General features: G+C 34.8%; 2 protein-coding genes and 1 long non-coding RNA gene across 5 annotated transcripts in view; 2 read left to right on the top strand and 1 right to left on the bottom strand.

Moving 5' to 3' along the window:
- Positions 1-67: 67 nt before the first annotated feature.
- LOC131426924 (mpv17-like protein) lies at positions 68-14,892 on the top strand. Its single transcript, XM_058589708.1, has 5 exons — positions 68-109; positions 3,719-3,758; positions 6,063-6,196; positions 14,504-14,635; positions 14,697-14,892. The coding sequence occupies exons 1-5, from the start codon at positions 68-70 to the stop codon at positions 14,865-14,867; spliced, it is 519 nt and encodes a 172-aa protein (XP_058445691.1). The 3' UTR covers positions 14,868-14,892.
- Positions 7,804-14,217, top strand: LOC131425099 (uncharacterized). Its single transcript, XR_009228942.1, has 2 exons — positions 7,804-13,315; positions 13,416-14,217. It is a non-coding gene; the product is annotated as an uncharacterized LOC131425099 (long non-coding RNA).
- The window catches only part of LOC131425098 (uncharacterized), a 16,592-nt gene continuing 15,114 nt past the window's right edge, over positions 14,857-16,334 (bottom strand). The window contains exons 3-4 of one of the 3 annotated variants that reach the window (XM_058586693.1): positions 15,317-15,395; positions 14,857-15,253 (exon numbers count right to left, since the gene is read on the bottom strand). In XM_058586693.1, the coding sequence (XP_058442676.1) occupies positions 14,922-15,253; positions 15,317-15,395 (411 nt within the window). In that variant the 3' untranslated portion in view covers positions 14,857-14,921. Of the gene's footprint in view, positions 15,396-16,334 lie in introns of all 3 variants that reach the window. The other 2 variants (XM_058586691.1, XM_058586690.1) reach the window with 2 other exon arrangements.

The raw sequence follows: 16,334 nt of genomic DNA, 5'->3' as shown, positions 1-16,334 counted from the left end.
TGCTGATCAATATATAGATATTTCCTGATGTTCATTGAATCTTTGTTGAACTCCGTGAAAGTTATGAATGTCTTTTCAAGGTCTCTGTGAATACCCCAAAGCGTCGATGGTAACTCCACCTCGTATACATCGTCATATAGTGCTTCGAACTCTGAGGTCGCCAGCTGAGTTACTTCAATGGAAACACTTTGCTCAACTACCTCATCATCAACTTTATCTTTATTTTGAATATTACCGACATCGAGATTACCCTTTTCAGCTTCATTGTTTTTTGTCACTGATTGATTGTCTTCCATTTGCTCCATTTTTTTCTTCTGGAAAAATAACAGAATTATTTGAATGTTGTTTCTAATATTGATACATATTCGTAATTTATTAGAGATTATTATTCAATGAAAACTACATGCAATACAATATCCATCACAGTTTTTTACACAAAAAATCTACAGCATTATTTTATTTTCATAGATAGCATGAATACAACTGAAGCAATTCGCTCAAATATAATTGATAAGAACCAATCATGTTCAGAAAGCCGAAAATTCGAAGATTAAAAAATATTTCTTATTGCTCATAATCATATCATCGCTTGGGACCTATTTTTTGCTCGTTCAATCCCCGAAGATAAAGTCGTTTTTTTACTCACTAAACGAAGGGGCCCGTATTGAAATCCCCCTGGGCGCGTTTTCTTCTCTCGATGGCGACCGGCCCTGGAAGTGACACTTAAAAAACACCCTTCACGTACTAGAATATCAAACCACTAAAGTCTTTTTTACGTGGGGGATACGAACAGCACAAAAAAACGCGCAAAAAAAACTCGGAAATCCACGTAAAAACACGTAACTTCGGAAATCAGTGCAAAAATCCGCCAAACTATACTTTGAAATAATAAAACAATTTATATTCGTTAGATTTGTCATATGAATCGGATGCATCGTACAATTCATGGAAGTCATATAGAAACATATAATCTTTATTAAAAATGTACGTGAAATCTAAATCAGCGGGAAAAAATTCATCATAAATCGATAAGAATATTATATCCAACTATTTTTCATATGTAGCAACTTTTGTTTTAAATTAAATTATGTGTATTTTGTTTTCTTTGAAGCGTTTTCTTCCTGGTGGAACAACAACTTGACCAAATTGGTACTGCATAAAGCATGGCTGGTCTGAAAATTTGTTTATAAATTAACAATTTGTTTTTTGGACAGAGCTTAGAATTTCTGTTTATAAGAGGATATAAACATTTAATATATTCATTACACTTTGCCTGGATTCCTTCAATGTGATCCTTGAAAGTGAGTTTTTTTGTCATACGTCAAACCTAAGTATTTCGCTTGATCAGACCATGTCAATTCCAAGTCATTCAATTTGAGAATGTGATTATTGCTTGATTTAAGAAAATAAGCTCTTGGCTTATGAGGAAAGATAATTAATTGCGTTTTTGCTGCATTTGGTTTAATTTTCCATTTTGACAGATTATCACTGAAAATATTTAAACTTCTTTGTAGGCGACTGCAGATCACTCTTAGATTTCTACCTGTGGCTAACAGACTTGTGTCGTCACAGAATAGCGATTACTGACAACCAACGGGTAGATTTGGAAGATCAGACGTGAAAATATTCACCCCTATTCTGTACGTCGATCGATTCGAAATATTCCGATCGAATGTGCAATTTCCATTCTGCATTCCGATCGAGTTGGGTATGAACTCGAATATCATTCGTTCGAATTGTGCACATTTCGAACATTACTCAAGCGACTTGCGTACGTATTACTTCTGTTCGGTTTAGAATCGTTCTAATTTGTTTATACAAGTGTGACGGTTTAGTTGATTAAGAAATTAATAATATAAATAATATAGAACGTGTGAGTAGTGTTGACAGCTTTGATGGTTAGTGTTCGAAATTTCAAGTGTTCCTGAACGAGAGTCGATCGAATCATACAAGTCGAACGGAATAAAGAATGCAAAATTCGAACTCGAACGAAAGTGTAGATTCGTTCGTATCATAAATCCGTCGGATTGAAGAATCGGGATGATTATATACAAGATTGGAGCTACACTCGAACCCTGCGGAACACCGGCTCGTACGGGTAGCAATTCAGATTTACAATTCTGATAGCCAACCTGAAGAGTACGATCAGTTAAATAATTTTGAAACATTTTGATCAAATAAATAGGAAACTGGAAATCAGACATTTTTGCTATTGAACCTTTGTGCCAAACACTGCCGAATGCTTTTTCTAACTCCAGTGGATAACCCAGAAGATTTATTTGCTTTTATCATGTTCGTTACTCTTACAAGTTGATGAGTAGTTGAATGTTCATGACGAAATCCAAACTGCTCTGGTAAAAAAATGAATTCTCATTTATATGAGACATCATTCTCAACAAGATATATTTTTCAAAAAGTTTACTGATAGAAGAAAGTAAGCTAATTGGTCGATAAATTGATGCTTCTGCTGGATTTTTATCAGGTTTGAGGATAGGAATCACTTTAGCGTTTTTCCATCTTTTTGGGAAGACAAACACTTGTTGAAAATTTTAACCAAGAGTCTCAAGGCACATCGGGAAGATTTTTAATAAGAATATTAAAAATTATATCATTACCAGGAGCCATCATGTTTTTAAGTTTCCTAATGATTGACTTAATTTCATCAAAATTCGTCTCTATAATGCCATTTGGTAATAACACTTGAGTTGAAATATGATCATATTTCAGTGAGACTTCATTTTCAATGGCACTCACAACGTAGACAAGTCAGTCAGTTTTCGGAAAGTGCACGGATAGTAGTCCGTCAATCAGTGGTCTATCAATCGCAAGTCACGGTTGTCATACCAGGTGTACAACTTTGCTTCCGCAGTTTTTCAACAAAGTTAAAAGCTTCATTGCGAAAAAGTGCTTACAGATGTATTATTCAAAGTATTGTCCGTCGCTAGCGACAACTTTCTCCCATCTTTCCGGGAATTTTCGGATCCCGGCTCGTAAAAAGGAGTCCTCTTTTGACGCTATCCATGAAGCAATCCATTTTTCCAACTCTTCGAAGGATTGAAAATGTCGATCTACCAGGCCGTGTGCCATCGAACGGAATAGATGGAAATCAGAAGGGGCGACATCTGGGGAATACGGCGCGTGGGGCAAGACTTCCCATTTCAGCGTTTACAGGTACTTTTTGACCACTTTTGCAACGTGAGGCCGAGCATTGTCGTGTTGAAGGATGACTTTGTCATGTCGCTCTTGATATTGTGGCCGCTTTTCTTTTAGCGCGCGACTAAGGCGCATCAGTTGCGTTCGGTAGCGATCTCCTGTGATGGTTTCATCCGGTTTTAAGAGCTCGTAGTAAATCACGAGCTGATCCCCCCAAAATACAAATCAACACCTTAGCGCCGTGAATATTCGGTTTTGCCTTCGACGAAGTAGAATGCCCGGGCTTTCCCATGATTTTCTGCGTTTAGGATTATCGTATCGAACCGGCAGAAGACTGGTTGCTCTCGCCGGACGTGTCTTGCTTATAGCCTGCTCGCACTATACCGGGACGTCCGGGACTATCCGGGACGTTTTTTTTTCCTCATCGGCGATGACTGAGCTGCCGGCGTGTGCATGTATTGGAATCCCGGACCTGGGATAAAATCCATTTGCTTGCCACCGATATTCCTCACCGAGTTTTTCGCACTATGCCGACAGCCCACACAGAAAGAGAGTGAATTGAGAGAGCAAGAGCGAAAGGAAGACCGAAGTGTGCTTGTTCATAGGTAGTTATGCTGATAGCAATTGAAATGAATCCAAATCGTATCATTGATATTTCTTAGCTTAATTGATTGATTGATTTAGTTAATCATCGAGAGTCCTTACAATCGAGTAATGTCATTGTAATTAGCCATTACATTACATTTTGGGATGGTGATTTTTTAATTGTTGCTACTCATTACATATTCAAATACACTACTGATCCTCGTCTAAGGTCCCCTGTTGATTATGTTATCATTGAATTAAATAGAAATGTATCTATCTTCCGTTTTTTTTTGTTCGACTCTATTTGATATTCGCCAATCCTGCAAGTACATACAAAAATGAAAAAGAATCTTGATACGAGGTAAATGAGATTGAAATATGGATATTTTGAGGGATGAATATAATTTTGTCGTGAATACGACTTACTTTACTATGGGGTGCCTTTTTAAAATTTACCCTCTGAGAGAGTGATAAGTTTTTGATCGTGAATATCTCTTGTTGTATCTAACGAATCAACATAAAATTATATAATTTATATAATTGCACTACCAATAGAATCGAAATTTTTTAACTTAAACCTGTATAGCAAAAGCATTGAAGTATTTTAATAGTACACTATTGAAAAACCTGTCTCATTTGACCCATGTCAACACTAACCAATCAGAACGCATTCTGAGGAAGAGAACAAAATATCTGCTGCTGTACAACAAATCGTTCGAGAAAAGTGTTCCGAAAAGTGATGAATATCGTAGTGAATTCCTCAATTTGGTCCGTCTGAATGCTAGAAACGAATCCCTACAGCATATTGATAGTTTCTTTCAATAAATTATGCAAATCCGAAATGAAATAATCGACATTAAAATTCTTTATGCGGCTATTTTTATAGCCGTTAGGACCGCCCATTAGTGAAACAGCTACAAACGAAATCACGTAAAAAGAAAGCTCCTAACAAAAATTGGATCAGTTTGGATTCTATCGCCACTGCGAGCAGATGTATTTTGTGTCGTTTGCAAAGCTAGTTTCGCTTCCGACAAGAGCGATTACGTCACAGTTGCCAGTCATTTGCATTGATAAAAAAAACAACGGTGGAGAGCATTACACAAAATCAGCCGTTCTAATGGCTCAAAAGTTTTCATAAGAACTATTAGGATTTGTTGTTCGCAAATCGAAGGTAAATATCCTCAGTTTAGTGAAAATTTAGAACAGTTTGGTTAGATTTGTGCACTTTTCACTGTGTGAAATTCACAGTAATCGAGATTAAGTGGAGCCTTCTTTGTTTTTGCGAAAAATGTTCCAGAGTTTAATGTCGTAGAGAATTACGCAATTTGACCCTCCTGAATGCTAGAAACGAATCCCTACAGCATATTGATATTTTCTTTCAATAAATTATGCAAATCCAAAATGAATCAATCGACATTAAAACTCTGTATGCGGCTATTTTTATAGCCGTTAAAACCGCCCATTAGTGAAAAAGCTACAAACGAAATCACGTAAAAAGAAAGCCCCTCACAAAAATTGGATCAGTTTGGATTCTATCGCCACTGCGAGCAGATGTATTTTGTGTCGTTTGCAAAGCTAGTTTCGCTTCCGACAAGAGCGATTACGTCACAGTTGCCAGTCATTTGCATTGATAAAAAAAACAACCTGGAATTAGATGACGGAAGTCAGCGGCATTCATCCGAATTTGAATTCAACTCATCACTCTCCATCACGAACGCTTTTATAAAAGGCTCTTTTCAGAGACACCATTATTTTATTATAAAGAACTATACTGGGTATTTCATAATATTTGTGTTTCAGAATGTTAAATGTAACTAATCTGTACTTTAGTTCAGGTGCATCGTTTCAAATTCTACATACAATTTCATACAATTGATCAACTAATTGATATTCGGAAGTGTTAGGGAACATGTCAGTTATTTTCGTATTCGCGACATCCAGTTATGGCTCTGACATTGGGGGTCTCTTTGGGTCTTTCATATTTGTTTATATATATATATATATATATATATATATATATATATATATATATATATATATATATATATATATATATATATATATATATATATATATATATATATATATATATATATATATATATATAATTTTAAGCAAAAGAAAATAAACACTAAAAAATTACCGAACCATTCGTTAAATCCATTTGGTTTAAAGTTTACGGTGGTTGCTTCACAATTCAGCAATTACCGAATGATCAGCAATCAATTCAATTATCGAACGTCCAGCTGTTGAAAATTCGATAAAAATTACTGAATTCTGCGAAATTTACTAAGTGTGTACGTTTCATTCTAACTCTATTATAGGAAACTATGACTGGAATAAATGCTTTAGATTCTTCATATACGGAGGATTCATAGTTGCGCCATCTCTTTACTGCTGGATTAGGTTGGCGTCATTGATGTGGCCAGCGCAAAGCCTCAGGTCTGCCATTGCTAAGGTAATTGTAACACTTTCATTATGAGTAAATTATAACTTATTTAGCAAAATCATGTCATTACATAGAAGCTAGAAAAAATTCTCGATTGACAGCGGCAAACAAAACTTTGCTAAAATACCCGAAATAGACTTTCCGCGAAAAAGAAAAAAAAGTTACTAGTTGCAAAAAGCAGCATTTCCAAGAAAGCATCATCCCGTTACAATACTTGGTCTTAATGAATTACTTCTTTGTAATTGTTTCAGATTATATTTCGCACACATTTGCTTTGAGATTAAAAAATCGAAGACATACAATGCTAACGAAACTAATAATAAACTAATTTTATAGGTCTCAGTGTACTTCTTAGTGGCCAGAAAAATTATATTGAATATGGTTGGAATTCTAAGAAAAATGAAATTAATTTTAACCCACTTGTACAACTTTTGCACTATTCGAACTTTGGCGGAATAGATTTTTTGTTTTTTGTGAGCTATATTTCTTACTTATATCACAGATAACAGATATACAGGAAAACTCCGTCACACTTTCCTTTATTCCGTACCACGAAATATTTTATCGAATGTAATGTTCACTGACCTGCCGGAGAAGGTCATGTACAAGCACTTCTATTGCACCTACCACGTACGAAAGGATTTTCCTATTTCAGGTTATCATATACAACACTGTACACCTAGTTGTTAACCGAAGCGAATGCAATTGCATTTCGTTCATGTCTAAACATAATATACACTGAGTTACAAGCCTTGTTGAATTGCATGTCATAAACATCTTATACGTCTAGATGTAACCGTTCTTTTAGTAAGATTCCAATTTCGTTTGCTGCTGGTCTAACTTTTGTAGCACTTGAAATCAATACGAATTGAATATGAACACAGACTAACAGACTCAAATTAGATTCTGCAATCATTTTAACGGTCATTTCTAATATTCCTTTATTTGGGACAGTACTCACATGTGTCATGATGGCGCCACGTTACCCTATCAAAAACATCCTGTCTGTCATCTAGACTGTGTTTATTTTTTTCATTTATCAACAGAGTTGCCATTCATACAGAATTACCTATAATGTATTGATTTGTATACGTCCATGCGAATTTCATGCAGGATACAGATTTAATACATATTGCCAAAACTATATACATAATTGTGCCTACTTCTCATCCTCCAACGCAAGACAAAATCGAACCCGTTTTGTTACAATATTTACTTGCTTCTGGTCTGCCGCCACTTATTTTGGGTGGAAACTACCAACACAATAAAAAATAGTCTAGATGAACAACGTTGAGTCAAATAAATGGTTACCTTCCGCGAAAAAGTTAAATATATTATCAACGTAATCCAATAATTTAATGTGACGATTCATTTTCAAATATTTTGATAAAATCAGGCATCCCTGCAAGCAGCTGATCGGTGTTGACGAACGAGGGGAAACCAACTAGTAAAAAAACAAGGGGTGTACAGATAGTAAATAGTTCGCGCAGTACAATACAGGTGGAACTAGTGCATCACGAAAAATTATTTTTATAAGAAGTTACTTATACTGTCATGTCTGTTAGTCTGTGTCGAAAGGATGAAGTGTTAACACGAACTGATAGTTTGGAGTTAGTCGTATCAGAACTAGTTGTCTATTGCTAGTTGGGTAAAGATAAACTAGAAAATTGAAATTTGAGAATAAATGTATACTTTCGTGCATTTTTCGTGGTAGAGGAGTTCTTAACTAATTGTCTGCCCGATGGATCTAAATTTCGAGTCTGAAAAACTACAATAAGTTTGCCTAAAATTGTGTAATGAAACTATTGACAGAACCGAGATAATCGTTCACAGCTAAATCAGTTGAAATTCCATAGTTTCCAGTAATAAGTAATGACGGCGAAATGGAATCTGCGTTGTACGAGACTCCACTGTGCAACGATCATATGCTATTTAACTATTCTATAAAACATGATCAAAATATCAATAGTTACATTTGACACTGAAATGAAATTTTCATGAAGGGTTTTTTTCAACAATGAAAAATTGGGCAGCTCAACCTGCTTCTAACTTCTGACACCCACTCCAACTCTCGACTGCTGTAGCCGGCTTTTATCTGTAGCAGATGAACAGATGATCTGTGTGATACTCGTGACGTTCATATATTACTGGCTAGGTTCCAGCCAGAGATGCCAGGTAAAAATTTCAAATATCTGCAGACAGGGTCTGTAAATCTGAAAAAAAAATCTGCAATCAGCAAGTATGTCTTGCTGGCAGCAATTTCTCTATAAAGTATGACACGCATAACTGACTTGGCGAGCAAAAAAAAAAAGGTCGCGGAAATTTCAAAAGTCTGTAAATATAAACTAAAGTCTGCGAGAATTTCAAAAGTCTGCAAAAATCTGCGAGAATTTCAAAAGTCTGCACAACAAAAAATGTCTGCAGCACTATACCCCAAATCTGCAGATTTACAGACAAATCTGCAGACCTGGCATCTCTGGTTCCAGCAGACCCTGTCAGCTTGGAGCGATCGCAATCTTCAGTTCAGCAACGCCATCACACGGCGTCTCATTCAACATGTCATGTCAATTGTATGGGTGCGCAGTGCTGCTATTTTGGCGCGTACGAATTTGAAATTTCTCTCCCATACTTCTATGTATACGTGATTCGATGCGGACTCGCCTGAGGGCGCCATGGTCGCGAAAAAGGATGTTGCCAAAGATTTGTTCGGGAAATATGAGAGCTGGATATCTTGTTAATATGATATCTTTGGTTCCAGGCAACGTGACCATTTTAGTGCGTAAGTTAATGTGTTTTCGTAAGTCAAAGCAACAAGTTACGTTTTCTAAACTAGTGCTTGGCATTTGCGCTGCCTATTTGTATGAGAAGAGTGATCCTAATCTAAAAAAAACTGTTATAATCCACCTAGTGGTGTAATGATGCCTTTCTCATATCAATCATACTATCATCTAAAATACTGTGGTATTCTTCAAAATAATTCTCTTATATTCTAAAAAAAATAACCGAAATCGGTTTGCTTGACCGTCTACTGATAAAAACGCATTTTTCGCCCTTTTCAGTGATTGTATAAAATTTTTAACACACTTTACCCTATATTTCCGGATCCAGAATTCAGATTCGGATGAAATTCAGGAATTACGTATTGGACCACAGGACCTTTCATTTGAACCTAAGTGTGAAAATCGGTTGCGCCATCTATGAGAAAAGTTAGAACGCATATTTTCATATTTTTGCTCATTTTACCCCATAATTCCGGAACTGGAAGTCGGATTCAAACAATATTCAAGAATTTTGTATGGGACTACAAGACCTTTCATTTGAATTTAAGTTTGTGAAAATCGGTTTAGCCATCTCTGAGAAAAGTTAGTGCACTTTTTTTCACATTTTTTTGCACATTTTACCCCACAATTCCGGAACCGGAAGTCGGATCGAAATAATATTCAGGAATTTTGTATGGGACGATAAGACCTTTCATTTGTGAAAATCGGTTCAGCCATCTCCGAGAAAACTTAGTGCCAAAAAACGTTACATATACACATACGCACATACACACAGACATTTTGCGTACTCGACGAACTGAGTCAAATGGTATATGACACACGGCCCTCCGGGCCTCGGTTCAAAAGTCGGTTTTCCCAGTGATTGCATAACCTTCCTATATGAGAAAGGCAAAAATGGAATATTGTGGTCTTCCACATTAAAAAAATGAAACCGAAGCACTTTAACAATTCCAAAATATTTATTTTTTACTAAAAAACCCTGAGTGGTACCAAAATTGGAAGCATGAAAATATATGCTTAAAAGCCAAGACATACATATTTAAAAGATTGTAAACCTTCCCAACATCTGATTTTTTTTTAATTTTTTAGTCAAAATTCAGATAAAATGAAAATTAATAGAACCACCCTACCAAAAAATATGTTTCCGACAAAATTACCTGAAAAACTATTTCTGAATAAGCACGTCACGTCGAGGTGATTTGGGTTTCATCCAAGGAAAAATTTTACGCTTGTCTCCTGGAACGAATAACACGTGAAACAATGTTGCACCATCGAGGAAATCCTTTTGAAATGAAAATTTCAAGCTTACACCCCTGACATATTAGAGTCGCAAAAAAATTCTTTCGAAATTAGAGATTGTTACAAAAAAAATATCAATGTGGATTTCGATCCGTCGACTTATTTGTTGTCAGCGATATAAAATTACACCGATTAAAATAAATATAGACTCTGAACGTTTTCCGTGAAAAACAATTTAAATTATTATATGAGCGCGAGCGCAAACGAGCGCTTTCTATTGAAACGCTGCAACAAATTTTTTTGTCACGGTTTTAAAAAAATGCAATTTTTATCGATTCTCATACGCCACAGATTTTGCTGAAAATGGAAAGAATCGAAGATTTTCTGTAGGACTTTATTCCACGAATCGAGAATATTTATTTTTCAAAATTTTTCTCGTCTTTTTGTAAATTAAAAATGATAGAAATAATACACTTTTCATTGCATTATCGTTTTAAGTACATGTACAAACTGTCGTGTACAATAATTGAAAAATATATTTATTATTATAGTCTGTTACATAAGAGCGTGGTCACTGTTGTGAGAAAATCAAAAGACTCAACATGAAAATATTTTTGAATATTGATTTATTAGATCAAAAACTTGCATGCGAATACATTAATAGCAAGTCTAATCCAAGTAATGGACATTGAATCGATGATTCAGTGTAAGTTACCAAAAATATTTTTTGGTTCATTTTTCTGAAAACCAATTTTTCGAAGTTCATGAACACGATCCAGCAAAACTACTTAACCGATTCTTTTCCAAACTGGAACATACTTTTTTGGTATAAAATGCCTCCCCTCTACGTCGTTGAAATTTTGCCTTTATCATATTACAGTTGTTTTTCACCTCAAAATTGGCGGAAATTTTAACGTAAGAAGGCGATTTTAGCTTAAATATGCCACGGTGATGAAATCAAAATAATCAAATGGTTTTTGATTCAAATTATCCCCTACTCCCCGCTTAACCTTGTTGGTTGAAGTGTTAAAAATTATTCGAGAGAAAATCTCAGGAATTCTTTTCTTTAATTCAAATTATTCATCACCAAAACACTAAAATATATACTGGAATTGAAAATGGAAAAACCATTACTATTTACGCTATGAGACGCACTGATATAATCCACTTTTTCCGAAGTTCCGCTTTTAACAGTTGGAGTGTAAATGTATAAAATGCAGACTTCCGGTACTGCGTGAATTACTCCTGACAACACAACAAAAGCGCTCGCCTAAAGATTTTCTCCTTTTTTGCAAATTTTTGAGCTCAATTAAGCGTTGTAAGAAACTAATCTGAAACATCTGAATTTGGAAACTAGAAATTCATAATAACATAATATTTAAAAAAGAAGCATTTTATGAGATTCATAAGAGCTGATCGGATTTGTCAACTGATAAAGTTGTAATGTATTGTTTTGAGTACCCAAATTTCTAGAACTCGTATTTTTTATGGGAACTTCCAAGTATCTGAGTTCTAAAAAGTCTTCAAGGAATTACTTAGATGTATTAGTCGACAACAACAAGTATCACATTCAGCATTGAAATCAAAAAAAAATAAACAATTTTGCTATAGGACCATTTTGGTAATGAATTGAACGACAAAATTGACCGTGTTAAACAGCATGCTCAAACATGTCTCCCTCATATTAGTCAATTAAAAATACTCATGGTTTATAACTATCCACAGAAAAGGGCTGCTTTACTAGCGAACAAAATGTGCCGTAAGCCCACAGCACTCAATCACTAAAAATATTCCTTATTTCTATGTGTCGGTTTTGCACGATACTCTTTGTGCGATGATTCGTTCAATTCATGTGTTTGGAATTTTGCGTGCCTTATTTTGGCACTGAATTTTACCTTAATGCTCGTTCATAGCAAAACTTAAACTTTAGCGGCCCTTTCATGAGAATTATTAATGTCATTTTAATTGATTACTAAAGAAATGACATTCAAAACTTGTATGTAGAATCCATCATTACTGCCCTTACACGTTCATTAAAATGACATTACATTTTAGTAATGACTTTTCTAATCAAGGATGGTTTTTATCGTATCAAAGAACGTTCACTGGCAACTTTTCAATGATTGAATCAGTGCCATCAAAAGCGGCCCTTACACGAGCATTATTATTGTCATTTTTAATGATGTCTAAGTAATGATGTATTTTAAATTTGATAGAAATCTCGTCATTACTGCACCATTACACGTTCATAAAAATGACATTATTTTTTAGTAATGACACTTTTAATGATAGTGTAAGGTCCGCTAAAGAGAGTTGGAAATCATCGCAACAACAAAAACCCGGCATGGCTCATTTAACATAGAATCGACACCAGTGCGAGAGCGAATTTCTCTCGATGACATTTCTGAGAATCAAAGGTTAGCACGCTGCTGTGGGGATCTTCTCTGATGCAACAAACGGTCGCTTATTCTCGTTTCGCGATCCGAATTTATACAGGCAGTTGATAATTGCGATAAAATCATTTTACTATTGCCGCTTATTCTAACTATGTGCATATAATCTTTGTATAAGTTGTGTCTATGAAAATTTCTGTGAATACTCCACACAAGGGTTTTGAAATATTGCAGCCTAGTATGAGAATCATCAAGTTGAATCATCGATTCCATTTCCTACGATAATTGTCAACTTGCGATTCTCTCTTGGGAAATTCCACACAGCAACGATCATTATCAGACTGTATTTTTTTTAAGAGCCGTGAAATACTCAGAGTAAGAAGTGGAGCGAAGGAATGTAGAAAAATTCTCTCGTGGTTCATGCATTGAGAGACTCGAGTTCTTGTAGCATCTTCTACCGGATTGAAAATGTTGTATACTATATAGATAGCAATATAGCAGCTTCTGTCAAATTTTCGGCAATCACCAACACTGGAACTTCTAATCATCGTGTAAGGGCCGCTTTTGAGTTACTTTTGGACGTATCATACTACTGAAACAGAGGTCCATTGTGGAGCCATTTTTAATATGAGGAGTTGGAGCCCCATTGGACTAGTTTTACTGGAGAATTTTGGAAGTTTTTATCCACTTTTTTTTAATAAACACTACTGTAACATGTATGTAACATACCGGTATAGTACTTCTACTTCATGTAGAATAACAACAAATTTTCTTTCTATATCAAGATAACACGCAATATCCTCACTTTTTCTGTAGAAGTAAAAACAACAACAAACCGTCCCTGCAAACTGAACGATTATTTCGAGCAGCATGCCGTTCAACAAACGCTTCACGACCAACAAAATATAATCGCTTCCTAAGTAGGTGATAATTGCAATTATTTGTGTAATATTTTCGATAGTCTACATATTTATTACATTGTTAAACTCATGCACTTAAAAGCATGTTAAACAAGGAGGTGCTTTAGTGGTTCGAATACCTTCTGAAACTATCATATTCTATTATTATTCGGATACCTTATGAAACTCAAGAAATTATCATATACTTATTCTCCTCTTTAAACATTTAAGTCAATTATAAATTAAATAATTTCCAATAAACGTCTTTGAAACCAAAAAGTTTTCAAATCATTTAATAAACATTTCCAATCGTATGGAAATTAATCAACATGTTCTGAAACACTCTCCGAAAAAAATTTCGAAATCATGCAAATATTCGAAGGCTTCACAGAAAGTCTTTTACTAAATGTATCATTTGATTGCAAATTACTTTCACATTAGAAAGGAAAAATGTTAAAAATCGATTGAACCGTTTTCAATGCAAGCATGCAACATTGAACTGACGTATCCAAACCACTACATTTCGTTTGAGGATGTGTAAACAAAAATGGGATGTTTCGTTCGTACGAACGAATCTCGAATACGCGAAATATTCGAAACTAAGATGGCATACATTCGCAGAGATCTACCCAAAATCAACTGAAATTTTTTGTACACTTTCCTAAACAAACTATTATAGCCATTTTATAAAATAAAGTAAGGATGAATTTTAGTCGTCATACTAATTTAAAAAGACGAAAATCCATAGGGCATAATATAAGGGCAGTAAGTAATTAAAAAATTGTAATGAGACACAGGAAAAATTAACCGTTTCCATAGTCAGATTTCTCTTTCGTTAACTAAAAAAAGCTTGGAACTTCTTTTGGGTTTGGTTTTTCTTTTTGTGGCAAATGTTTTTGGTAGACGTCGCTTGCTGTGGAATAAGGTGTAACAATACTAACCTCTAATTTCCTGTAGAATATGATAGTAGGAATACTAAACATTTGTAATTTTAATTCCTTGCAGGCGCTCACCGAACAAGTCAGCTACACACCACTAGCCATGACATGTTTTTATTTTGGCATGAGTTTAATGGAGTCTAAAACGATTGAAGAGTCTTTTCTGGAAGTAAAAACTAAAGTGCCCCCAACATACAAGGTAAGAAAAACAAATTATATACTCGAATTTTCGAATACTATTACGCAAACTATTGTTTCAGGTCGCTCTTTGCATCTGGCCTCTTCTACAGACATTTAACTTTTCGGTTGTCCCAGAAAAGAATCGCGTGCCTTTTGTTAGTATGTGCAGTTTGCTTTGGACTATTTTTCTGGCATACATGAAGCAATTGGAATTGGAGAAACTACAGAACAAGGAATCCATTTACCAATGATAAAAGTTTTTATTTCTGTACCGCGATTTTGCTTACACTAATTAATAAAAAAAATCATGATTCTTTGAACACAGAAGAACTTCCTTTTATAATAACTTTTTGAACTCTTATTTTATCTAAGGTAGAGAGCAATTCTGATAAAGCCTCCGTAGAAACATTTTCAAGAGTGCCTTTTTTCATTATTCGCTGCCCGACGACCATACGATACTGTAGTTGCTGATCAATATATAGATATTTCCTGATGTTCATTGAATCTTTGTTGAACTCCGTGAAAGTTATGAATGTCTTTTCAAGGTCTCTGTGAATACCCCAAAGCGTCGATGGTAACTCCACCTCGTATACATCGTCATATAGTGCTTCGAACTCTGAGGTCGCCAGCTGAGTTACTTCAATGGAAACACTTTGCTCAACTACCTCATCATCAACTTTATCTTTATTTTGAATATTACCGACATCGAGATTACCCTTTTCAGCTTCATTGTTTTTTGTCACTGATTGATTGTCTTCCATTTGCTCCATTTTTTTCTTCTGGAAAAATAACAGAATTATTTGAATGTTGTTTCTAATATTGATACATATTCGTAATTAATTAGAGATTATTATTCAATGAAAACTACATGCAATACAATATCCATCACAGTTTTTTACACAAAAAATCTACAGCATTATTTTATTTTCATAGATAGCATGAATACAACTGAAGCAATTCGCTCAAATATAATTGATAAGAACCAATCATGTTCAGAAAGCCGAAAATTCGAAGATTAAAAAATATTTCTTATTGCTCATAATCATATCATCGCTTGGGACCTATTTTTTGCTCGTTCAATCCCCGAAGATAAAGTCGTTTTTTTACTCACTAAACGAAGGGGCCCGTATTGAAATCCCCCTGGGCGCGTTTTCTTCTCTCGATGGCGACCGGCCCTGGAAGTGACACTTAAAAAACACCCTTCACGTACTAGAATATCAAACCACTAAAGTCTTTTTTACGTGGGGGATACGAACAGCACAAAAAAACGCGCAAAAAAAACTCGGAAATCCACGTAAAAACACGTAACTTCGGAAATCAGTGCAAAAATCCGCCAAACTATACTTTGAAATAATAAAACAATTTATATTCGTTAGATTTGTCATATGAATCGGATGCATCGTACAATTCATGGAAGTCATATAGAAACATATAATCTTTATTAAAAATGTACGTGAAATCTAAATCAGCGGGAAAAAATTCATCATAAATCGATAAGAATATTATATCCAACTATTTTTCATATGTAGCAACTTTTGTTTTAAATTAAATTATGTGTATTTTGTTTTCTTTGAAGCGTTTTCTTCCTGGTGGAACAACAACTTGACCAAATTGGTACTGCATAAAGCATGGCTGGTCTGAAAATTTGTTTATAAATTAACAATTTGTTTTTTGGACAGAGCTTTGAATTTCTGTTTATAAGAGGATATAAACATTTA

This window comes from Malaya genurostris, chromosome 1 (assembly GCF_030247185.1).
Source record: "Malaya genurostris strain Urasoe2022 chromosome 1, Malgen_1.1, whole genome shotgun sequence".
NCBI lineage: Eukaryota > Metazoa > Arthropoda > Insecta > Diptera > Culicidae > Malaya > Malaya genurostris.
This window is presented reverse-complemented; position numbering and strand designations above follow the sequence as displayed.